A 27,285-nucleotide genomic window follows, 5' to 3' on the forward strand; every position below is an offset into this window, starting at 1 on the left:
AATCGCAACCCGGAAAATAATGATCTTTCGATAAACAGTGTTTTTGTTTTAGTACAAAGAACTATTGATGCATTATTAAGATATGGACATTAATTGAACTATTCTTTTACAACACATCTTGTAAGAAAAACAACAACCCTATAATTATAATCAAATAACAGCAATTTCAGCAATATTATGCCTCAGATCATTTACACTCGTGCATTCCAGCTGACACACTACAGAAGGATTTTTACTTGCATTATTTAACAGAATTTTATTAACTCTAATGTATAAGCTTCTATAGTCAACGTTTAGAAATGATCTTTAATGTGCACACGGTTCCACATCTGTGATAATCTTAATTACACAATGAATACCAACTGATGTGGAAGTTGTAGAAAAAAATTTATACAATTTATCCTCCTGCCTTGTAAATGTATAAAAATTTAACATAAATAATAGATAAAAGTTGTGCCAGTGAACAACGGGGTTCCCTCAAACCAAAACCTGTTAACTGGTAATGCTGCATATTGACAATGGTATCATGTCCAAAGCTGGTTAAAACTAGGGATGTCCCGATACAACTTTTTCATTTCCGATATATAATCCCGAAATTGCAGCCTTTTTTTTTACTTTAATAAAAAAAAAAAATTGCTTCTTTTGTAGTGTGGAATGTTAGAAAAGGCTTGATCAAGTGATGCTACTCAATTAATTATATTAACCAATTGGTTACATACATTTTAACCTTCAACGTAATATCTACAGTATTCTACAATTGAATAAAATAAATAAAAAATGAATTGGAAAAAAAACAACATAAAATAAAAATATCGGTTAATCCAGAAATTTGAATCCAATATCCGATATTCGTTTTCAGGCTAATATCGACCGATATCCGATATCAATATCGGATTGGGACACCCCAAGTTAAAACTCCAACACTTTGTCTCAGGTTATGTTTTAGTTTTTTGCAGATTATGAAAGTTGTAAATCCTTATCTGTTAAAGGATGTATCAAACATCTAAATATGAGAAAAAATTGAAAAGACATGCTTATCTGAATGTGCCAGTTTCTGGATGTGCAATCACTAGTTAAAATGGTTGCTACACAACGCACTACACCGGTACGGTAGTTTTGTTGTTATGTTCTAGATCAGCTTTGGTTACAAGTCAATATTAGATATTAATTTGTGACGAATGATGTGATTAAGGACTCAGTGTAGCCTCAGTGCGTAACCATTCTCTCTCTTAAGATGCCTAAACACAATCGCACACGATTTTCCATTTTATCTGAAGGACCACTGCCACCGTGTCTGACTGACGTTTAGATTTAATAGATTTTTTTATTCATTGTGATTGATTTGTTGGAACGAGTGCAGTGTATAACACAAAGGCACATAAAATTGAAACACTTAAAGTGTGTGATCGGTGAGGGAGTCGTCCATGTAGACAGCTGCCGCTTCCTCCTGCAGTCACCACTGGACCCTGTGCTGGGGGGGGGGGTGTTTATGTGTGTGTGTGTGTGTGTGTCCCTTTGTGTGTCATGTGCATACACACAAAGCTGTGCAGCAGGAGTGTATGACACATTTAGTCCAATGACTATGGCCATTCAGTCCCCCCCCCACCCCCACCCGCCTCTGGAATGCTCTCCCCTGGAAATTTGCTCCCTTAAATCTCTCTCAATGTTCAAATCCCATCTCTAAAGTCACCTCTTTAAACAAGCCTTCCCTTCATAATATGCTCCTCTCTGTTTCCTTTTATTCTATTGATTTTTTTATAGGCATGTATGTTTTCATTTTTTAAATGTAAGGTGACCTTGAGAGGTTTTGGAAGTCACCTGAGAAATAAAATGTATTATTATAATATTATATTGTTATTATTATAACCTGTCCTCTTCCTTTGCACAAACTGGCTGCAGTATTTAGAACAGTTTGTCTTTTTTACTTGTCATTTATCCTGCACGGTATGAATATGATAATTTCGTCGTTAATTCTTTGTCGTTTACTCTTTGACTTGAATATTTTAAGTATATTAAAATAAAGTAAAGTTAAATATCTATAAAAATTGTGTTTTTACCTTTTCAGCAGATAAAAACAGAGAGTCTTGGCCTCATCAACAATAGAATCAAATACTCATAAGAACAGAAACATTCTTTTTATATATATATATATATATATATATATATATATATATATATATATATATATATATATATATATTCTCCCTTTAAAGTACCATTATCTAAACAAACTAATAATAAGTGGAGTACCATCATTTGTAAAATCCATTGCCGTGTCCTTATAGGATAATTGTGAAGCTATTAAATAAATGCCTTTATTCGAGTATAATCCTTCTTTTTTGGATGATCATTGGTAGCCTTTTAATTTGTGTAAAGGTTGTTTAAATCACCAGCTGGAGACTCATTCACCCTTGCATAGTATTAATTTTTTTTCTCTCCTTCCTTTGTTTGGCTCAGCAAAGTATGTTGGGTATTCCAGAGCCTAAGCAACAGTGGATTAGCATAGCTCATTTCTGGAACGGTTACAATTTATTTGCTGTGTCAAGTCAAGCTAGCACTGGGAGTAAAATTCATAATAAGAAATGACTGTGTGTGAGTCTTTATCCAGTAGCTATGCTGGACCGATCTATTTTTAAAAGACCCTCTGCTATTGCATCCATCGCCACTCTACACTCTCTGGGAAAAGGCTTTTTAGTGAAATCCAACCACCTGCCAACTGCTAAATGAGAAAGTGTGGGCTAGTGGAGAGGGTTGGAGGGGGGTGGGGGGTGTCATCAAAGAGCCTCTGTTCTCCCTTAGGAGCCCAGTCAGCTGTAGGCCTGCCCCATTGTAGAGAGACGATGGTATCACTCGCACAGTGTTTCCCTTAGTGTTTACCCGTGAGAGGAAGAGACTGGTTGGGTCGGTGGATGAGGAGCGAACATGGATGTTTGTGAGAGAATTACCCTAGGTGTCGCTGTGCACTACGGACTGCGGGTGTGCGTTTCCATGAATCTGACAATAGAGCTGCAACTAATGATTATTTTCATAAGCGATTAATCTGTCAATAAATTAATCGATGAATCAGATATTATTTTTTAAACACAGTTAATCTATCTTTTTAAACCCTGCTTAAGATGAGTAAACTGATATAAGTGTCTCTCTCGCTCAAACAAACGCGTGTGCACACAAACAAATACTTGTGCTCGCACACAATAACACTCGAGCACGCACACACATAAAACACAATCACTCGCGCGCGCACACAAACACTTTGCGTGCGCACACAAACACACGTAGTGCATGCACACAGACACTAGCGCGCCCGCACAAACACTCGTGGTGCCCGCTCACACAAACACCAGTGGTGTGCGCCCACGCAAACACTTGCGATGCACGCTCACACAAACACTCGTGGTGCGCACACACAAACACTTGTGATGCGCGCTCACACAAACACCAGTGGTGTGCGCCCACGCAAGCAGTGCGCGCGCACACAAACACTTGCGGTGCGCACACACACAAACACTCACGGTCAGTGACATAAATCCCACAACGCAATGAATCGATAATGAAATTCGTTGCCAATGCTTTTAATAGTCGATTTTTTATCGATTCGTTGTTGTAGCATTATCTGACAATACGATACGATTCACGATTTGCATGTCACGATACGATATATCCTGCAATACTAAGCAATATGATATAGATCGTGATAATTGCAAATCTCACCTTTACAAGTACAAAACGGTATGAAATAAAATATATTTCATGTTTTTTAAGCTTATGGTAACTTACTGTAATTCAAGTACCACTATAAAGTGGTATGTGTATCAAACTGTCATAAGGCAGGATACAGAGAACACAAGCAGTCTGTTTATTAAATCAGGATTGTTAAAAGTTAAAGAACTGATTGAGCTACAGACACTCACAGTTATGTTCAGAGCTAAAACTAGAGCACTACCAGAACATTTTTACAAAAGTTGTTTGTTTTTAGTTCAGAGGATGGGAACCACAGAAGGAAATTAAATTTCAAACATCAATTTGCATGAACAACCTTAAAGCAGATGTTGTTGGGGGCAAAATGTGGAATTCTTTACATAGCGAGATAAACAGCTGTTTGAATATATTACAGTTTAAGACAAAAAGAGACTCATAATACAATATCAACATGGAGTTTAGTGTTGTTTTCCTATTTTGGTACTGAGAGTGGGCATGTACGCCCTAAAATTTGTTTATGTATTATTTATTCTTTTTTTTTAATAATGTTGTCATATTAGTATCTCAGTTAGTGTAAACTTGGCAGACCAATTGTTTGCTGTTCTGATTGAGTAAGGGGCAGGCAGTATAAGATTTTTTCTTCTCCCTGCTCTTTTCTGGACATGGAATGTAACAAGGTTGAATATTCCTTGTTAAAAAATTGTGATCTGTACCATGACAGAATTAAAATAAATCAAATTTAATTGTCAAGTTACATTTTATGAAAAAGTTTAACTTTTGCTTATACAGCAGATTATGATTCTGTTCTTAAAATAAAAATAGTAAGCACACATTAATAAAAGTGCACACTATGTAAATAAAGTGCAATAAACTTCCAAGCTAAAATGCATTGAGGAGTGAGGTAGTTTAACACGGTCTAATGTGGTTCACTGTAGGGGTGGGAACCTCTGGATACCTCACAATACGATACGATACGCAATACAAAGCTCACGATAGCGATTATCTCATGATATGGCAATACTGTGATTATCGATATATTGGTCAGAAATCAGTCTACGATAATCTGACATAACAAGAAAAAAAAGATTAAGTGAAAAAATACAATTTTTATTTTATATCTCTGAAAGACAATAGATTGAGAAAGTGTCCTATGAACAGTGACACTATTTTAGTGCAACATTTCTGTAAATAAGTGTCAACATACCAATGTAAATGAATAAGTATCTCCAATAGTGCTTTCTGTAAACAAAAATAGGGTCTTTCTTACCAGTGACATCATTATAGTGTAATATTCCAGTAACAAAATATTGATTCCTTCAACAAACAGTGACAAAATTTCTGTGAAGACCTACCTGCTCATTTTAGTGTAAAAGCAGAAAAACATTAATTTATTTATTTATTTTTTTTTTCTAAAATTGATGCTTAGTGCGAGCATAGCGATAATCGATAGTGCGGAAAAATATCGTGATATATTGCTGTATCGAGATATCGTCACACTCCTAGTTCACTGACACCTAGTGATGGGGAGTTTACCTGCTGTACATATGTGAATGCAATTAAATGTGTTTTTAAAAAAAAAAACATTATTATATAAAAAAAACTTGGACATTTTTTGGATTGATACGATAATGTAAATATCGGGATATGTTGCTGAATCAATGTTTTCTTACATCCCTAGTACGAACTATGGGGCTTACTCTTGTTGCTAGGGCACGCTCAGCAGGAAGAGGTTTAATTAATCAGCCTCAGCCATTAGTACCTTCCTCTGACCTTCCAGTCCTCACAGATCCCTGTCTTTCCAATGCAGCGTCTCATGTGCTATTTATTCCTTAAACCATTACGCTGAAGAGGGGAGTCATTCGGTAACAGTTGCTCACGTCTTTATCGGTGTGTTTGTGGGCGCTCTGTTAGTCTGAGCCGAGCACTTCTATCAACTCACCACAATCTTTTTTTAAATGAGCAGCCTCTGTCTTTGCATCCCAAAAACAATCACCGCCTTCATTCCCAAACTAACAACGTTGACAAAATACTGGCAGAGACGCCCGTGTTCGACAATGTGACTCTTCTATTGTTCTGGTTTAGTAAAAGAAAAACCACGCTGATTATGGACAGACAAATCACACACACACACACACACACCTTTTATTTCTGGTATGCTGCAGTAAATTGAACAGCATTGTATGTACATGATAGAAAGAGAAAGGGAGGGGGCTCTTTTTGCTAAGGTTACATGTTTTTTAGATTAGACATGCTTGGCTGCATGACTGAACAATGAACTGCAGCTGAAAAATTGAAATAGTAGCCATTGGTGATCCGATTGCAGCCAGCTGCCCTGTTCTGAAGGACTAAACTTGGTAGATTGATGATTATCCCCCCCCCCCCCCCGTTAAATTATTTCTCTTTGTATTGGTAGCGTGGCAGCCGACAGCAGATCGTGCATGGCTGCGAGTAAGAATTAGAATCAATCGTGGAGAATTGCAAACACACTGTGACTTTTTGTGCATAATTCAAAGCATGTATTTGGAGGAATCGACTCTGTCGCCTGCTATCTGTGAATGATTAAACTAGATCCCTATCTGTTTCTGAGCGCTCACTCCACACATCGTTTCCTCTCAGGCTTACTGTTTTTTATTGCGTTTGACGTGCTGTGTAGACACGGTGGGTCTGGCCTCTCTAAATGAATGTTCCACTGAGGTGAAGGGACACTAAACCCTAATTCCCTCGATTTGACTCCTCTGAAACATGTCATCTCATTCAGATTAGTCTTTTTTTTGTTCTCCGCCCTCCCCCCACTTCTTCCGTCCCGCTCAGCCCTCCTCCCTCCCTCCCTCCCTCCCTCATCCTCTCTTTTTCTTACACAGCACACACACCGCATTGCTCACAGATCACACAATAGCACTGATGGATATTTTCATTCATGTTATCTTGTAAATGACTTCCAGGGACTGTGTAGAGGAGGGAGAGGAAAGAGAGGGGTAACGCATGGAGAGGACAGTAGTGAGAGAGATATAATGCTTCCCTCAGACCCAGGCAGGACGATAACAACATCCCTCCCCCATCCCCTCCCACCCCTCTCCCTTTGGAACTGCTCATTCAGCCCACAGCAGATAACAAGCCCACCCTGGGGTTACACGTAGACATTTAGCCTTTCAAAAAAAAAAAAAAAAAAAAAAAAAAAAAAAACAAAGCCTGTGATGTCAGAGGCACACTTGTACACCAGCCCCTCTACAAATGATATCCTGGGTGTCAAAGCCATTTAATATCTTTGCCATCCCTCTTTTCCTCTGTGAGCAGTCAGATAAACTACAGCCGGATCAATAACTCTGTTGACACAAACAAATAAATAACTGATGACGGCAGTGTTAGTCTTTGGAAACCAAACATAAAAGCGAGACGTACAGCGTTTTTTTTTTTTAAGGAAAGGTGCTCCTGACAGCTCACTGGCCATGTTTACATGTTTAATGTTTCCCCTTAATTCAGAATAAAAGTTAAATCCTGTTCAAATTGACTTTGTAAACACTTAATTTCGAATTAAGCTTAAACCCACATTAGGTGGCTGCTTTATTCCGATTTTAATTCCAAATTAAATAATTCCTTGATCTTGTAAACACCTAATTCCACTCGTTCTGTGCATGCTCGCCCTGTCTTAATGACACGCTGGTGACGACATAATCCAAGATGGCCAAGACTATTTATTTAATAAGAGCCTTAGAAGACATGTATTTAACTTTGAATATTGTTTTTCTTTTTGTAATGTTTTGTGCAGTGCATATTTACTCTTTACTTTCTTATTATTTCTGTTACTTTTAACCTTTTTAAAAGCCTCATATGGACAGGTGTTGTAAATTAGCACGTGCTAACACACTCAAAACAATACATCTGGGTAGCTAATTAATTGTGATGTCCATATGAAATAAAAGGAATTTAAAAAAATGGATATAATGAAAGCGTGCGGATGGACTTTTTACACACACACAGACACATTACACACACACACACACACACACACACACACACACACACACACACACACACACACACACACACACACAGACTAATTACACACACATGGACATCGACAAACGTAACAGACTACATCGGGGACATGAAGCCTTGCACCAGACACACAGAGCTTCACTAATGACGTGTGGGTCATCATTAAGTTCTCCTTTCACTCGTCGTCCTGTATAGTGGAGGTAGAGCAGCCGTTGCGTTAACCACATCTTCCATCTCCCTTCTCCTGCTCAGCGGACAAAAGCAAAACCCTATAGTTATTGTCGAGCTGCTGCTAGAAAACTACAATCAGAATAAAAGTGAAAACACTTCTTATTATGTGGGCTTCTATGTTGCAGCCAAAAAGAAAGGGTTTGTTGTGTTTTTTTCCTGATTGACGTGATAAGTCACATTCACCCCATCCAATCAGAACCCTGTTCAACCCCAGACCTAAAGCGGAATTGAATAAAGCCGAATATAGCTGCTTTCCATGTAAATGTCAATTCGGAATTACAATTTCCATGCAAACATGAAGCACAACACTTAAATTCAGAATAATTCATTCTGAATTAAAAAAAACATCATGTAACTGTGTTTTAGGGAAACTGCCCCAGCTGGTTGTGCTGTTTTTGGTCTGATTAATAAAAGGTTGCTGAGCTGTACAGTTCTTGTCCTGTAAATGGCTCTTTACGTTGAAGCTATAGTAGATGAGCTTCATGCGCGGCCGGTGCACTGAATGGGAGAGAAATGCAGCCCTGAGAGCAATCAAATACGTTTGTACATTTGCCTCCATGGTAATAGAAGGTCAGCTGTTATTCTGCGTGAGTGATCTATTATTCAATCAATGGAGTCAATGGTGTTTGATTGCTTTGCCTGTTGAGCAAGTCAGAGCTCGTGTTTTACTATTGTTTGAACCAAAATAAATCATTTCTCTCTCTCAGTTTGATCACATTCTCATTTTGCGTCTTCTACTAAGGGGCTGAGGTGTCTATTATGCTAATTTGACTTTTATAATTCAAAGCTGCCTTTGTGTTATAACTCAGACATCTGGCTGTGTGTGGAAAGCACCGTGCCAGACTTAGCGGTAACCATTAGCCGCGTCCCACCCCCGCCGCTGGTGCCACCTCCCCATCCACAGAAGTGGATGTGTGTTTTTGTTCTTTGTAGCGTGAAAGTTTTTGTTAAGGAGAAGAGAGTTCATGACCTGGCCATACCACCAGTCACAATCAATTTAACAGCACAGTCGGCAAGGGCCACCTCCACACACAGGGAGGGTCACGTTTGATTGCTCATCACCGTTATTTAATTAAGCATACAGCAGAGGATTTTGGGGGGGTTGGCAGATTTGCTTTGTTTTTTTGCTAGCCTATATATCTGCGGTTGTCACTGTCTAGGAGCACGTTACAGTGATGGTTTGTGTCTGGGGTGGGGTTAAAGCAAGTATTGCTCACTGGTGTATATGGAGTGGAACAATAACATAATTCCCCTAGGGCGTAATGTTTGCTTTGGAAAGGCAACCTTGTAGCGCTCCAAAAGTCCTTAATCCCATTACTCGCATTCCAATTGAATTTGACTCAAGGAGAAAAACGTCTTCTCTGCAGAAGTAACAGCACACAAAATAATATATATTACTGAGTCTGACTGCTTGGAAACATGAAAGCTTTGAAGGGTGTGAACATCTTTACAGCCATTTCCCCTCTTTATGTCTTGCAGATTGTGTGTACATTGAGAGTCGGCGGCCCAACACTCCCTACTTCATTTGTAGCATTCAGGATTTCAAGCTGGTGAGTAGATTTCACTTCCTGTCTGCTCTTTTAACATCTGTTTGTCCTCACTCTGGCCTTGGGTTTGTCTCTGTGCTTCCCTTTTTTTTTTTTTTACCAACCCAATAATCTTTATCTCACGGGAGAGCTTCCAGAAAAAATAAAGCTGACAGTCGACTGCACAAATCTGATCTCAAACCATTTTTTTGGGACAAGTTGCATTGCCTACCTTTGTGGTGATACACTTATAGATCAATAATGCCTGTAATGTAAATGCAGATGTTTGTCGATGCACTTAATTGATTCAGTGAAAGATTTTTCATCAGTTTTCAGTGGCTGGTTTTAACGTGGTTAAAACATTAACTGATGTGGTTAAATGGGCTCTTATGCTGAATAAATGAAGAAATTACATTTTAGCCTTCCACAGAGAACGGCTGATTCATCAGGCTCTGTTTAATAAGGTGTTTGTTTTCACAGCACCACAACTCTGAAAATATACCCCACAAACACACGCACATAACACACGCACTAAAATGGATTTTCTCCCACTGCAGTGTCTGTGTTTGCTAAAAGAGCCGCTGCTGCTGCTGCTGCATTTGCATTCGCTCACAGCGCTTTGTCTTTGTTCATGCAAATCAGGGAAAGATGCAACACTGTTGTCTCAGATGCACCGTTTTCTTCATCGTAGCAACAATTTTAGAAACTGTGAATGATTCTCGCATAATGTATTGCTTTGTTTTTGTTGTTGTCTTAAAGTCCAGGGTAGTTTTAGATCTTTTTTGTCACTGTGAGTTTTTTTTTTTTTTTCTTTATCAATATCAAAGCTTTGGCGTATGTAGTTTGTTTCTAAGGATATTTCAGCCTGAAATATATGTAGCCATTGGTTGTGAAAAGTTTGCTGGTTTAAGTATTTAATGCAGAATTAGTAGTTATGTCTCATATTGATAGTGCAACTAAATGTCATATTCACTATCTTGAATAAAAAAAAAAAAAAAAAAACTGAACACCATCTGGCCTAGAGTTGCAATATTGTCACTGCTGTACTGTGGGAAAAAAACATTTAAATATGTAATCAAAAGGGTTACTGTTAGCAAACAAAGACCCAGAAAGGCATCTGAAGTCAGCACAAAACAATTAGTGAAGGAGGAGTAGAAATCATACGCCAGCAATTCATATTCAACATTTATATACACATGTATAAATTAACGTACTATATTTGTATGATCGTCAGTGATTATTAAAACAAAAATAATTTCATAAACCTTAAAATCACATACAATTTAAATACGGTATTCTGCTTGGAAAAGGATTATTATAAACCCAACATTAGCTGTCAGTGTAATAAGATGTTTACAATGTTGTATGTTCCTAAATGTGATGTAGCTTTCAGTATAAATAGATACATCAACATAGTTCCCTCAAACAATACTTCAATTTACACCCCCCAAAAAATAAAAGTGCTGTTTATGGTTTCTTGTGTTACACAAATTATACATTCAATAAAGTCCAGTAAGTGAAGATTTCTGGAAGCAAATGCCCAGAAAATAATTTGTGTCATATATATTTAAGTAGCCTGTAGTTGTGTCAACATCTATTAATAACTAACCGTCAAATCAAATGTTTTATTCCAATAGTTATATATCGTCAGTAGTTATCATAGTTATGTACCGTAACACAATTGGCTCCTATTTGCAAAATAAAAGTAGAGCTGTGTTTCAAATTAAGAGAAAATAAATAAATTGTGCATTTTTCTCAACAGTCTAATTAACAGTTCTTATGGGATTTAAAATCTTCATTTACAAAGCTTTATTTTTATTTTTTATATATTCATTTTGTTATAATGTGCATAATAAAATGATATAACTTTACAGGACAAATTTACAGAATGATTTTAGAAACTCTGAGGGAACATTCATGGACACTTTGATGGGCAGTAAATGTGTGGATCAGGGTCCTGGTGGACTGGTTATACTGAGACAGCTTCGTTTCTGAGATCTTACTTTAGATATAAGTGGATATGTTTGTTTAAAAGCTTTGCTTGTTTCATTATTCAGTACTTTTAATAAGTGCCACAGTTTGCGACGGCCACGCACAAACCTGATTGGTTGAGCCGCATCACATGGGATGGCAGAACTGGCATGCAATTGGTTTGAGTGTTTCCTTTTAGTCCAGATTACTACAATAAAGACTGGAATAGCTACGAAGGCTAAAAGTAGACGTGCTACGTTAGGTTTTTATACATACATGCCTGGCATCTGGCGATACGATTCGTATCCCGATACATAGGTCACAATACGATACGATATATCCCGATATTTGAGTATAAGGCAATTATTGCGATTTTTTTTTAATATATATATATATGACTTAAGAAACAACTAATCTGTAAATGTGTACACCTTCATGAGAACATTATGTATGAAATATATTGCATTGGCATATTTTACACTCAAAACATTGGCTTTAACATGTGCCAACAACTTAAAATAAAAAAATAACATACAATCTGCCTGTGGCTTTTAAACCAACTTTGACTTTAGTACAACTGAGGTATGTGCCTAGAACAACTAATAAATGCAGAAAGTTAGTACTTTCTTTTTAGATTTTAATGAAAAAACACAATCTGGTCAACATGCCCAGGTTTCAGTGCACTTCTTCCAATGTCACCTGCTGTGGAAAAGACTTTCCTGGTTAAATAAAAATGGGAATCGCGCGACAAAATATTGCGATATGTTGCCGAATCGATTTTTTACAACACCCCTAATAACCTTTGTTTTGTCTGTCGGTCGAGTTCCGGGGTCCTCTATTTGGTGACCACTGCATTAATGTATGCCTGTGTTTGCAGAGTGTGTAAATGTGAAAGCTAAAAGGGCATCAGATGGTTTTGTGTTGGGCTTTAGGCCCTATAGGCAGCAGGACATTAATCAGATTGTTGTTGGTGAGTGCTGAGCATGGCAGGAACCTTTTACTTCTTCTCATGCACTCACACACATGCGCACTGCAAATCCACGCACCTGCACCTTGATTAGGAGGGCCAGGAGAGGTCGAGGCCAGGCGGGTAATTGTCCAGGGAGGCAAATAGAAAACTGGCTACGTTAGTTGACCTCTCTCCTCTCTCTCTTTCTCTCTTTTCTTTTTTTTTTTAGTTTCCCTCTCCTTCCCCCTCCCTTCATCCATCTGTAATTAATGAACAGCCATCTGCATGCCTTTATGCGTCTGAGCAGACTGTACCCATGTCCTCTCGTGTTAGTACAACGAGCTTCGTGAGCTTCATACAGCATTCCTCACCGATTTGACTGTGACATACTACAGTGCAAACTCATCACTTCTGTGTAGCTGTCAAGTGAAATCCTTCTTTAGGATGATTCAGGTCACATCAGCATGTCCATGAAAACCACAGCACTTATCCACGTGACCTCAAGTACCCTCTATATGCATTCATTCCAAATACTTTACTTTATTTGTTTATTTGGAGAGGACACATTCATTAACACCAGTACAATACTTTGTGTAAATGTGCCAAATTTAGCCATGAGCTACTCTCCATCCATAGTCCTCATACATGTAAGTCTATAGCTGGGTTTCCATTATTTTGCAAATAAAATCAATATTTCTGAATGTCAACAAAGTGTAATTGGACAGGAGGCTCATAACTCTCGTGAAATCTCATCCCGCAAGACTTCGCTGCAGAAATATTGACGCTCCAAACCTCCCGATAACACTCTCAGTATTCCTTTGTTGTTTCACGTCTAATGTGCCAGTAATAATTTATTAAAGTATAATGCTAAGAAATGTCCCAGTCTCCTTCTCTGTCTACCTTTACCGCACCATGTTTTCTCAGATAAGTGGTCATGTGACCAGGTACGTCACATTCTGTGATGTGTATTTGAGGAAAAAGTGTTTCCATAGCGATTTTGCGACACATTTCAATATTGAAACGTCTGAAATACCTCCTCATTAAAGTGTAAACACTTTTTAGCCATATTTCAGTGTTTTTTTTTTTCTTTCCAAAATTCAGGTGTTTCCATTATCAGTTTTTATTGCGCTATTTAGATTTTGTGCATTTTCCAAGGTCAATGGAAACACAGCTTGTGACAATAAAAGATACAGACATGGACATAATATACACTCGGACATGGACGTAATATATACATTATTTACATTATTTATTGATATTAAAAAACTTCTATAGATGATCACATGACTGATTTGCTTTCAACCATTTTTTCAGCTTTTTTCTTTAAAAGGTGGAACAGTCTCAAGCATTGATTGGAGGAATATTCCTTCACAGAAATGTTGTTTTGTCCAGTGGTGATGTAAAGATTCATGCAAGTTGACCTCAAATTAGGCATTAGCTGCTTCTCTGGAATTGCCTTTTCATTTTCCCTCAGCCCAAACACACACACACACACACACACACACCCTCCCCATCTAAACCACTTCTTGCTGCACAAATTATCGATCAACATCCCCCCCGCCCCGCCCCCCCGCATGCTGTAGCTAGGCTTCAGAGCTGCAGCCGAGGAGGAGGAAATTTTATTGGTCCTGAACCAAACAACCTCATCAATATTGCCCCTCTTGCACCCTTTCCCTCCCATCCTGTCTCCCCTCCTCCCCTCCCTCACTCTTTAGGCTGTAACAGTCTCACTTGTGTACTTTATCTAATGACCTGTGAATCCAATTAGTGGCGTGTAGAAATCCTGAATGTAGCCATAAATCTCCCCCCGCGTGCAGCAGAACAAAGATGGAAGCCCGCCTCTCTGTCTGCTCTTATCTTTTATATCTTCCTCTCACGCTGTGCATCTCCGCTGCTTTGGGATTATTGGGAGCCTTGTCATGTTACATGTATGTCCTTGTTGCTCCTGTACAGGCAAAAAAAATCCATTCAGCAGCATTATTAGGGTCATTCTAGGTTGGCAGAACGATCATTTTCCATAGCTTGTTTACTCAGGTGCCGGCTGCGGTGCCCCGTGCAACCTCTGACATATTGATTCGACCGTATGGATTTCAGCCTCTTCTTTCTAAAATGTCTGCCTCGACACAAAGATGACGAGCAGGAAGCCATTTTAACTGTAAGAGGCATTTTGCTAAAAATGTGCACTCCAGGAATTATTAATTACCATCAGATTTCTGTCTTGGCTTAATGCACTTTTTCCTGCTAAATGAGAAAATTCAATATGAATCTTTATTAATCTTTTATTACATTTTGTAGTGTAAAAATTATTATAGGCAGACTTGATAAAAACAGAGGAATTTTAAGAATGATGAGGATAATGACAGATTTATTTTTGTAGTCCTTTAAAAAAAACTGTATAGAAAAAAAGATTAAATATCCTTGAATTCAAATGTATTAAACTTTCCAAAATCTAACAGTATAAACAAAGGAATTACATGCTCAGAGCATAAAAAGGTAATGTTAATAAATTGCTTATCTTCATAAAAATGTATGATAATCATGAACTTCATATGATGCCATTAGTTATGGTCAATAGCTACATTTACATTAGAGTTTTAATTCACTTTAATTCAGAATAAAAGTTACATCCTCTTTAAACCGACCTTGTAAACACCTAATTCCAGATGAAAATGGCCATTCTGATTATTCTTAAATCTGAATTAAAACCATAATTTTAATAATTCCTCTGTTTTGTAAACGCTTAATTCCTTTTTAAATTAATTCCAGTCGTTCTGCACATGCTCGTCCTGTCGCGATGACACACTGGTGACGACATAATCCAAGATGGCCACCAAAAGTTGTCCAATCAGAACCCTTTTTAACCCCCAGACCTAAAGCTGAATTGAATAAAGCCAAATAAACCTGTTTTCCATGTAAACCTCAATTCAGAATGACTATTTCCATGTAAACATGAAACAGAATACTTTAATTCGGAATAATTCATTCTGAATTAAAAAAAACATCATGTAACCGTTGCCAATGAACCATTCTTGCCAACCATTCTCTGTATTTTCCCACTAGTACCAGTTTTAGATTCCACCCAGACAGTAGACAGTGCCACGACCGTGTGATGTGTTTACGTTCTATGGCTGTGCATATACAGTATATGAGTATGAGTATGCCAGCTGCAGACCTGTCCTGTATGTGGTCTGTGAGCTTTTATGTACGATTGTTGTTCCTGTTTACATTCCAGTCATGATTGTGATCATGTGGTTAGATCCTTGTTTGGTGTAAGACGACTGTAATAGACACTGCTGGGTGCCGAACGCTCTGCAGACATTACATCCTGTATCCGTAATCCGTCCTGCTTTTTCCTACCTGTAATGTGTCCAATATCTTTATTTTTGACACTCTCATTCCCTCATCTGATTCTCTACTCTATTCACCACTCATCTCCTCTCCTCTTTATCCGCTGTCACTCATCCCCCCTCCCCCTCCTCCTCTCCCCTCCTCCCATCCCCATGTTCAAGTCATTGTGTCCATGTCCTCGACGCTCATTGACCCTCCTACCTCCCTCTCTGCTTGTACCTAACCTCATTTGCTGTTATTGGCCAAGTCAGCTGTGCTCCCTTCGCCCTCCTTTCCCTCCCTCTCTCCCTCTCTCTCTCTCTCTCTCTCTCTGCGTCCTCCCAGCATCCACATCGCCCTCCTTCCATCACTAATGGAGTGATTGCTGCATTTCTCCCTCTAGGTGCACAGGATTGAGGTGCACACTCCCACATACAGGCTCTCTCTCACTGTTTTACACACACACACACACGCGCACACACACACACACACCCACTCTCATGGTCACACATCTCCCGCCCTGACTCTGCTTATGGACATTTAATTAGATGCCACGTACAATGCAATTATCTTGCCAGGAGTCCATCTCCAATGTAGCAGGGGGGGGCTTGATCAGCTTAAAAAGATAAAGGATTTTTTCCCCTTTGTCATGGAACTGTGTGTGTTTGTGCGTGTGCATCCGTGCGTGTGTGCACGGCTCTTTATTTTGTTCTCTTCATTTGACAACACACTTGAGGTTATATTCATTCTGCTTCCACTCTGAGATTTGTGTAAGCAGATTATTTACAGTCTTCATGTTTGTCCATGAATAGCCGTTTTGTACGCTGGTGTTTTTTATTTGTGACACACGATGTGCGTCGATTTATTTACGGGAGGCATTCAAACGGATGCTGTGCGTAGAAAGCAGAACAAATGAAGGAATAACCTCTAGACTGCATCTGCATGGTGATAAATGGTCGCAATTTGAGCGAGTTGGCTTTCAGTGGCAAGTAGTTTTTAATGTTTCCATAAATTATAATTATAAAGCAGCAAAGAAGCCCTTTTCAGTTGATTTTTTTTTTTTTTGGTTAACAACACTAAAGATGCATGTGTGAGTAGTTCTGTGTCTATTGTGTCCGATAGCATATGGGTGTCAAACTCATGTTTACTAAGGGCCTCATTAGCATTACATTAATTATAAATTAGTTGATACGAGCATGATCAGTAAGTAAGATCATTTATTCATGTTTTATACCCACTTATCCCAGTCAGATAATGGGGTGCTGAAGCCTATCGCATTTTACTCAAGAAAAGAGGTGCGATTCTTCTTGAACAGGAAATCTATTACTAAAGAAATAATTACATTTTGTCATGTTACATTACGTTATTTAATTACGTTACGTTGTTATGTTATGTTATGTTATGTTATGTTATGTTATGTTATGTTGTGTTGTGTTGTGTTGTGTTGTGTTGTGTTGTGTTGTGTTGTGTTGTGTTGTGTTGTGTTGTGTTATGTTTGTTTTTCATGATGTTTGTTATACTGTATTACAACTACAGAGTATCCAGGATTAGTGACAAGTTGTGCCAGCTCAGATTTTTTTTTTACTACATTTTAGTTCAACTAGATTCATATTTGACAAAGTGAAAGTACAGAATGTAGTTGTTTAAGATTGTGAATAATAATTCAAAAAATTCAAAATTCTGTTTCAATTTTCAGAAATTTCATGCGACCCCATTTAAACTCCAGGTGACCTCACATGGGATCCCGACCCCAAGGTTGAAAAACGCTGTATTACAGGGTATATTGATTGATTTTTGTCCAAATCCTTTTGGAAGTTAATACGGGAAATGTAATTGTCCAAAGTCTGAGAATTCAAGAATACTTCAAGTACTATTATAAGCAATCTATACTTCTTGTATTTCATTTAAACACGTATAACTCACAAATCAGTCATGCAGAGGTTGAATATCAAGGCTGGAAATGTAGGTTATGGGTTTATAAATTGATTTTTTTTAACGCCCATCAGACTGCCTCTGTTACTATGCTATACTGTCCACATGTGGTGCTCTGTGTATTAAAATACATGTTTGTTTTGGATCAATGTAACGGCACAGTTGTCATGTAGTGTGTGTGCGCCTCTGCTGCAGACACACACACACACGCACACACACAAACACACCTCCCCCCACACTGCAAATGTTAGTTGTAGCTGTGTTTTCTGATGGGGCTAAGCCTACTGTTCATCACGCTTCCTTGGAAAATACCACCTATCCAAAGTCCATAATTAAATAGGTTTGGTAAAGATGCAAATATATGTGCATAAATACGCATGCTTAACACAGCAGTTATTAGATTTCCAGTGGACCCCGACCACGGCCCTAATGGAATCCAAAGTGCTGAGAATTACCTTAACAATACAATCCTCCAGGTAATTAGCTTGCGACTGGCCTGTCTGTGCAAATTTAGATTAATGCAGCAAAAAAATCTGTCTATATTATTCACAGTGTGTAACTAGAGCTTTACCTTTTCCCCCCCTTTATGTTAAGTTCCAGTGTTAGTGTCTTTTGATGTGTTGAGCACAGAATAAGGCCATGCTACTGAACCCATGTGCTTCCCTCCCCAATGGGTCTCATTGGTGCCGTGCCATCACGATGACTGTATAAGGTTGACTAGACAGTCATCACTTGTCTCGCATGGTTGAGGTTCCTCGTTTCATCCCACCACCACCCACTTCACACACACACACACACACACACACACACCCCATCTCTTCGTAGAACATTTTCAAATGCAATTATGGATCAGTGAGCACCGCCATCAGTCGCACTTCATGTTAATATTTATTGAGTATAGCTGGAGCTGCTGCCATCTCCTGAGAGCGGGTGCTACAGTCATTAGAGCAGAGGTGGGCAACTTTAATCAGGATGGGGGCCGCAAAAATGTGTTTGTTTTATCGAAGGGTCACATTATCGTTATTGTTAGCATTCAGAATAATGACCAATCGAAGCATTAACGCAGGAAGCAACAAAGGGATTTGAGAGTAATTTTATGTTTTTCTGTCCTTCTGTGTGTTTTTGTTTTATTGTGTGCCTTTCTGTTGTCCTTTTGTGCATTTTTCCAGTAAAATCTTTTGTACTGAAGTTGTCATTTTATATAATTTTGCATGTTTTTTGGAGTCATTTTGTGTACTTTTGTTTTCGTTTTGTGTTATTTGTGTCATTTTCTATAATGTATGTTTTTTGAGTAATTGTGTGAACTTTTGTTGTTGTTTTGTGTTATTTGGAGTTTTTTTGTGTGTTTTTGATGTCTTTTTGTTCAAATTCTTAGTAGTTTTGTGTGATTCTGGAGTATTTTCTGTTTTTTTGCCATATTTTTCTGTAATTTTAAAGTATATTTTAGTGTATTGTTGCTGTTGTTTTGTGTATTTTTCTGTCGCTAGGAGTGTTTACTTTAGGGGTCATACAAAATTAGACTGAGGGCCGCATGTGGCCCTTGGGCCACCATTTGCCCATGCCTGCATTAGAGGCTGTGTGTAAATTCCACAGTCCTCTCAGCCTCTGTAAGCACTCTCTACTGCTACATTTTACTGGCTGAGTGTGTGGAGCTACAGCCTTTCACCACTGTGTGTGTGTGTGTGTGTGTACGTGCGTGTGTGTGGGGCCGTTTTAAGTGTCTGCTTAGCTCTGCTCAGTGTGAGGAAGCAGCTTTGACACGGACATCTCAGCGTCTATAGACAAGGCCGGCCAGGCGAGCCCGCTGCAAGCTGTTTGATTGAAGCATTCTGCCCATAATGTTTCTCCATTCAGCAGCAGCTTTAAAGCCATGGAATGAAACCAGCACAATAACTACTAAGCACTCAACGGTGCTTCATTGTCACTTGGCTGCAAAAGGATCACCAAATAGTATTTGTTGACACTCTGCACGCTAGAGAATGTGAATTAATGGTGTTTTCTTTCCCCCCCTTTTATTCCGCCTGCTGTTTGAGCCCAGTTTTTCTACTGCAGCTATCAGTATCAGGTGACTTTCCCATTATGACCGCTTTGATTAATGCTTTCAGAAAAGGTATGAAGCTCCCTGCCAGTCGTTCCTTCACCCCCTATTCCCTCCATCCATTTCTTACATCTCCATCTCAGCACACTTGAAATTTCATTGAGTGGAAGCCATTAATGTCTTTGTGATAACATTATGTCATTTGGCTGCAGTGTGTAGCTCTGTCTGCACTGTGCGTGAGTGTGTTCTTGAACACAAAAATCTTTGCACAGGGGATGAAAACACACACGTGTCTCGCTGCAGTCCACAGAATATATAAAGCGATACTAAAGGCGGGGGTGGGGGGGGCTGTGGTAATGACACATTTCAAGCAAAAGGAGAGAAAGTGGAATTTTCAGCTGTTCGTATAAAACAAAACCTGCCCAATCCTCCCCGTGGCTGCTTGTCCCTTCACTCCTTCCCCCCCACCCTCCATCGTTTTGGACAGATAACACATTTCACTCTCACCCTCTCCGCCCTCCATTTGCATTAACTAAACGCTGCTATGGAAACCAGTTATCCAGCCAATAGGATTTTTTTCTTTTTCTTCCACAATAAAAGACTTGAGTGAGGAGAAGTAGACAAAGTGAAATCAAAACGGGCTGAGAGTGTGTGTTTTATGAGTGCTGATTACTTTTGCAGATGGTGAGTGTGAGTGTGCGGTGCGTTTGGACGGTGGGGGGTGGGCCACAGTGAAGGGCCGGGCTCACTCAATAGTTACCTCTTTGACCCTCCTCTGCTAAATTATTCAACTCAGAGCCCCCACCCCTCCCATCCAGCACCCTTTCCCACTTTGGAGTTTCATTAGTTTATTTCCACAACCTCGACTGTGTCGTTCACACACAGACACAAGCAATTTGGTAATGTCGTTTCTCACTGACAGATAGGATTTAGGCCTCATAGATGTAGATGGATTCAAGAGCTTATTTCACTCCTTGTTGTAATATCCAGCAGTTCTTCTTGCAACGTTACATGTAAAAAAAAAAAAAAAAAAAAAGCCTGCTCTGATGTCTCCACTGTCATTTGAAGTGAATTCACTGCGTGGCGCGGCGGTGTTTAGCACTGCATTTTATCCTGAAAGCAGAAAAGCAAACAAACGTCGCTGCCTCCTTTGCCACCAGCTGTAAAAGAAAAAGCTGTAAAACAAATGTAGCAGAAAGACCACAGGGTTCCCGCCGATCTTTAAAAAGTCTTAAAAGGCATTAAATTAATGAATCTGAAAATAAGGCCTTAATTGTCATTAAAATGTCTTAAATCAATGTTTCTTACATTTTAACACAGTATGATTTTATGATCTTTTTTATTTATTTATTTATTTATTTTTCTTAATAAATAGACAGCATAGGAAAATGTGAATTTATCAGAAATTGCCTGTCCAACAAACATTATTCTTAATGGCTTTTCTTAAAGGTTTTTATTTTTTGTATTTTTGTTGTTGTTTTATATATTTCTGTAGTCATCTTTTGTTTTTTTGATTTTGATTATTTAGGCGCGACTGTGGCTCAGTGCTAGAGTGGGTCCTCCAATAACCGAAGGGTTGGGGTTCGAATCCCGCTTTATCCAAGTCATTGTCGTTATGTCCTTGGGCAAGGCACTTTACCTACATTGCCTTGTATGAATGGGTATGAATTGTGCGTGAATGTTGGTGGTTGTCAGAGGGGACGTAGGTGCAAAATGGCCAGTATGCTCCAGTGCAGCTGTGGCTACATTGTAGTGCTTTGAGTCTCCTTGAAAAAAGCATTATATAAATCCTATATAAATCTTCTTCTTCTTCTTCTTCTTCTTCTTCTCGTTCTTCTTGTTCTCCTCCTCCTCCTCCTTCTCCTTCTCCTTCTCCTCATTCTCCTCCTCCTCTGTTTTTTGTGTGTTTTACAGTCATTTTGTGTATTTTTATGTTTACTTTGGGGGCACGTCTGCACTAGACACTACAAAAAAATGACCCTTACCCTATGTACCGGTAATTAAAATGACGTCCCCCCCAAATTATGTTTACTGTGAAGTTGGTCATAAATTAAATTTCAAATGGCAATAAAAAGTCTTGAATTGAATTTGACTAAAGCTGGAGGCACCCTGGACCAAGAGGAGCAGGTAGCACCGTTTCTCTCTAAGCACACAGGACTCTAAAGCTACTAGTTGGTTAGGAAATGAATGGCGAGGCCTGTTTTACTAGCTAGTCTTTGTGTTGGAATGAAAACAGTGTGTGTCCCAGCAGGGGGTTGCAATCTAAATGAGAGAGTGCAGGTCCTTTGAAGTAAGGTAATGTCTCGCAGTGTCTCACAAGCACTCGGGCGTGACAGTCATCTCTGGATTGTCGATGCTTCCCTTCACTCTGGCAGCTCTACTGTCATTTCCAGTATCGTAGTGGCTCCAGTAAGCGTTTAGTTTCTGGGGCGACGACGACGCTCCTGTGTCCCCCTCGCCACCCAGCAGTCATTGTGGTAACCAGACACTAAACACATTTGTGTGGACTGGTCAAACTTTAATTGGATTGGCCTCTGTTCTCAAAATGGACAGCTAATTTTACCCCCCTCCTCTGGTTGGGTTGAGTCTCACATTACATTAGCACTTCTCTGCTGTCCCCTGTACACCCCCCCCTCACACACACACACACACACACACACACACACACACACACACACACACACACACACACACACACACACACACACACACACACACAGTTCACTCTCCCCCAGCTTAAGCACATATCTGGTGTGCTTCAACACTGGTTCTCAGCTCAGCTCAGTGTAATTTCCAGCTTGTCCAATGTGTGACATGCCAATAAAAAAAGAATGAGGGAGAACAGGAGAGGGGGAGGAGGGGAGAGAGGGTGTAACGCAGAGGAAGTGGAGATTTACAGCCGTCTCAGCTTCACACGCTTCCAGCAGGGCCTTCAGTTTTCTCCCTCTTTTCACCGTTAAATAACACATGGTGCATATTAGCTTTTGCCAGCAGAGAGAGAGAGAGAGAGACGGAAGGAAGGAAAGAGGGCATCGGTTAGAGAGAGAGGAGGAAATATCAAGGATTGCTGTGAGGTTGGAGGAATGTATGCACTGTGTACCCTTGAACTCATTGCCTCACACAGCCCTTAAAACAACAGCAGCACCACCACCACAGACTGCCGTTTCCAGCGGCATCCCTGCAGCAGCACATCTCAAGCAGCCTCTGACATTTCCTCCATGTTACAGCGTGACATACTGCTAGCTTTATCTACCCCGGATATCTCTGGGCTATCAAAAACTTTGTCTTTGACACAATGGTGTTTTTAGAGTTTGTAAAAAAAAAAAAAACCTTTTTAACTACAAACTAAACCAGTACTGCCCAGAGATAAACTCAGTGGTTTGACAGGATGATTGTCTCCAGTTCTGTTTTAGTCTTAGAAACAACCAGATTATAAGTTTCATTTCTCTCCTGACTTTAGATCAGTGTTTCTCAAATGGGAGTACACGATGGCACTAAAGGGGGCTACTTGAGAGTGGACAATTAACAAATAAAGGCATTAAAAATATGGGGTTTTATTATTTTTATTTCTAGTTAAAAATGATAATCACACTAAATATTACCAGCAACTCGCACAACGACAACAAAATAAGAAAAGCAAATACTGAATGATAAAAAGAACAAACAACAACAAAATACACAAAACGACACCAAAAACACACACACTGAGAGAGAAAAATACTTACCATTACCAGCAACAACAAAACGACAACACGGACACACTAAATGAGAGAAAAACACACGATTACTCCAAAATATACAAAAATAACAGAGAAACATACAAAACGACAATAAAAAAATCACACACAGAGATAGAATAATTTAAATAATATCAACAACACGCAAAGCATGAGAAAAATATCCTGAAAAATAAAAAGAACAGACGACAACAAAATACACTAAATGGCACTAAAAACGCACAAAATGATTGAAATATTTTTAATTAGAACATGAAGTGAAAACACAAGAATCAGTCATTGGTCCCACATCAGGAGGGAGATGACCATAAATGATAAAAACTATAGAAATAAATCTATTCAGGAGACACTAAATAATGTTTCATTCACTTACTTACAAATTGTTGTAGTTGGACAAATGGGGTTACTCGGATTCAAAAGTAAGAGAACCACTGCTTTAGAAAATGGCACATCTGTACCGCTCTCTCTCTCCAGACACAGGAGACGGTTTGTGTATTTTCCATCCAGTGCGTCATGTTTCCGCCTGCAGTGGCTGGTGTTGCGTGTGCTTTGATGGGTGAGTGTAAATTGTGTTTGCCTGTCTGTCACTGCCAATGGATCACATGGGCTGAGGCAGCCACAGCTGCAAAAGGCTCTGAGACGCTTCACCACACTCGCGCGCACTCTATTTTTCTCCCTGCAGATAGGTGTATGTGTCTCTACTTTTGGTTAGTGTGACTTGCATCCACACACAAAATATTACACACTTTATCATTTCAGCTTTGTGTTACGCCAAACAGACTGTAGTGTACAGCCTCTACCTACTAAATTCTAGTCAGTCTCTCTGTGTGCTTCTCGGCACTTTGTAGCTCAGATTCCATTTCCTTCCTCTTTCAGCCATAATCTCTTTTGTCTTCACCCCAGCAGATTTCACGGTGCCACCTTTTTTTATTTTATTTTATTGTTGCTTCTGTCTTGAATTGTATTTTACAAGGCAGTGTAAACGGTATCTGTGATGATAAAGACATTTCCTGGCATCAAAAAAAGACCCGCGCCCAGCTATCTCTTTAGTAGACGTGTTCATTTCTTCTCCCGCCACGCTCAAATGCTCTTTGTTCCTCTCTTTATAGGAATGTACTTAACAGTTTGGCAGTGTTGTGTTTGTGAACAGAGCTGCCTTTGTTCAGCAGGCAGTTAACACTTATGAACTGAGCAGTGGGGGCAAAAGTCTGCTTTATTAGGCCCTCAGTTAAATTAGCCCAAGTTTTATCTTAATGAAATGTAGGGAAAAAACCCAATACAGACCACCCAGAGGTCTACTTTTCTTTGTGTTCTCGTCAAGTCCCCGATGTCTTTAATCCTCCACTCTTTGCTCTATTCCTTTTAAGTAACAAAGGAGATCTTCTGTCCTGCCTGTCGATGTGAGTGAGCTTCATCTGACATCCAGCCTTATTGGTTTTCTCACTTTCTCTGCAGTTTGATAGAATTAATAAAACAGATGGCGAAGGCCGGCACTGGTTTTTATTCCGAACCATCTTCGATATAGACTTGTTTAGGACTCGGAGTATATCGCAAAAAGCCCCCTCGCCATTTCTGCTTGAACGTCTTTCTTTTTTACTTGCTTCTTTTTTCCTCAGCAGTCTCATCCTTTTGATGAATGTTGGGCCTCTGCAGTGTTGACCTCATGGAATGTCAAAATGAGTTTAAGCTCCTCAGCCAAAGGAGACAAAGTCAGAAAAGTCTTCTCCTACGTCCTTATAGCCAACCTTCACCCTCCTGTGCATGTTAAATTGAAAGATTTAACGCACAGCCCCGTCCCTAGAGGTGTTGATAGATGAGTGCTGATGCTTTTTCTCTTGTCGCTCTCTAATCTGGGGTGTAATGGAGGTAATGAAACCCCTGGGTGTCATTTACCTTTGTGAAAGGCCCAATATTAATTAATAAAATTCAAATTTTGATAAATTAATGTCTTTTCTACCATGTGTAATATAGTACTGTGGGCTTAATTCCTACTGTAAACATGAATATTTCTAATACTGCACTGAGTTAGTTACTTTCTACTGTTTACAGCATTAGTTCTCTGAGAATCTCTTCCATATTCAAGTAAAAATGTAACTCAAATATCCTTAACCAAATTAAAAATTGAATAGAATCGCAAATCGAATCAAGCCTCTTTGTAAATCAAATGGAATAGATTTGGGAAATCTGAATCGATATCCATTGCTTGGTAGGAAAGATGCCTACCTCCTGAAAATATTCAGAATAACAAGTCCAAAATGACGCTTACTCTGAGGCTTCAGAAGAATAAAGGAGATGAACACTGGAAAACACGGGATTGCCACAAACAAAGACACTGAAGAATATCTGTGTCAAAAACTGTAGTATGCTACTACCTAACTTTAGTATTTACTTGATCTTTTTTATCTATTCTTGTGCCTTTTTTGTACAACCCAGTCCCAAACAGGTCATTGGACAAACATTACACTACCCAATGATCATGAGAAAGGTGTGCATCTTTTACATTTTAGTTGGCTACTGATGTATTTTCTTTTATCTCTTGATGACAAGTCAATAATGCCGTTGTTAAAGAAACACTTCAAACAAGAAAATAAATAAACGAAGGGAGAATATTGATTACAGCTATTGATTCCAATTGCACTGTCCTTGCTCTGCGTATTTGTTTTGTCCCTCCATGTGATGGACCCACGTCTGCACACATCCTCCCTCTGCATTAAGCCTGGAGGTAGAGATGGTGGTTATCCTGTAGAGAGTGGATTTAACCATCGTGCTCTTGTGTGGATGGCTGTGTAAGACTGCTGCTCAACCCATTACACAGCAGCAACTGGCTATAATTAGGTGCAAATTGTTTGCTGCCATACTAAAAGGCCATTGAAATGCCAAATAGCAGGACGGGTGTGTATAATATGTCACATCTCTGGCCTGTTGCGGTGGAGTCTCTGCTGGATTGTTGCTTGCTTCCAGATAGAGGTTACACAGAGATAAGTGGCTGCTCTTGCCACATCAGCCCACACTGGCCCTTGTTAGCCCATCAGCTCAGACTCTGTCTTTTGCAAAGCCCTCGCATTCACTGAGCCATTGTTAGCAGAGGTGCTTTCTGGGAAATGAAAGATTGTTGGTTTGACTCATTGTACACGTGTAAAAATGAGGTTTCCTTTCAGTTTTGCTTTGAAACATTTGCTGTAGAACCTAGCTCAGCTGATTTGTGCTCTTGAGCAAAAACAAACAAAAACTGGGTTATTATTGTGCTCTTTGGTTTTCAGTAGGATAGATCAGTGATTCTCAAATGGGGGTACGTGTACCCCTAGGGGTACACGATGGCACTACAGGAGTACTTGAGAAGGAGAAAGTGGAAAATTACCAAATAAAGTGTCAGCCTTGGTTCCACACCAGGCGTGAAATGATAAAAACTATCGAAATGAATCTATTCAGGAGCCACTAAATTAGTGTTTTTCAACCTTGTGGTTGTGACATTAGTGGGGTCGCCCGAAATTTCTGAAAAATAAAGTAGAGTTTTAAAATTTTTGTATTCTTTAAAAAAAGAAACAACAAAAAAGTTACACAATGTTAAACAGTTGTATTTCTATACTTTGACTTTGTGAAATATAAATCTACTTCAACTAAAATGCAGTAAACAAAAATATAAATGCTTAAATGTTAACTAAATCTAATGTCTTATCTCAGTAGAAATTGTTGATATCAAAATAGGGTCACGATCCAAAAAAGGTTGCACTAAATACTGTTTCTTTCTACTTATTTACAAAATGAGATTCTTAGCTTTCTAAGCAAAATGTTGGACAAAGGGGGTACTTGAGGCAAAACAAGTTTGAGATCTACTGGGATAGATAGTAGTGGATCTAGAGCTGAAGGGCGAAGCAGCAC

At 39.2% G+C, this 27,285-nt stretch overlaps 1 protein-coding gene across 3 annotated transcripts in view; it reads left to right on the forward strand.

Moving 5' to 3' along the window:
• rerea (arginine-glutamic acid dipeptide (RE) repeats a) overlaps nucleotides 1-27,285 on the forward strand; it is a 201,063-nt gene that overhangs the window by 97,015 nt on the left and 76,763 nt on the right. For all 3 annotated transcript variants that reach the window (XM_028452508.1, XM_028452505.1, XM_028452507.1), the window contains one exon: nucleotides 9,406-9,476. In XM_028452508.1, coding sequence (XP_028308309.1) covers nucleotides 9,406-9,476 — 71 coding nt within the window. The remainder of the gene's footprint in view (nucleotides 1-9,405; nucleotides 9,477-27,285) is intronic.

Source organism: Gouania willdenowi, chromosome 7 (genome assembly GCF_900634775.1).
Source record: "Gouania willdenowi chromosome 7, fGouWil2.1, whole genome shotgun sequence".
Classification (NCBI taxonomy): Eukaryota; Metazoa; Chordata; class Actinopteri; order Blenniiformes; family Gobiesocidae; genus Gouania; species Gouania willdenowi.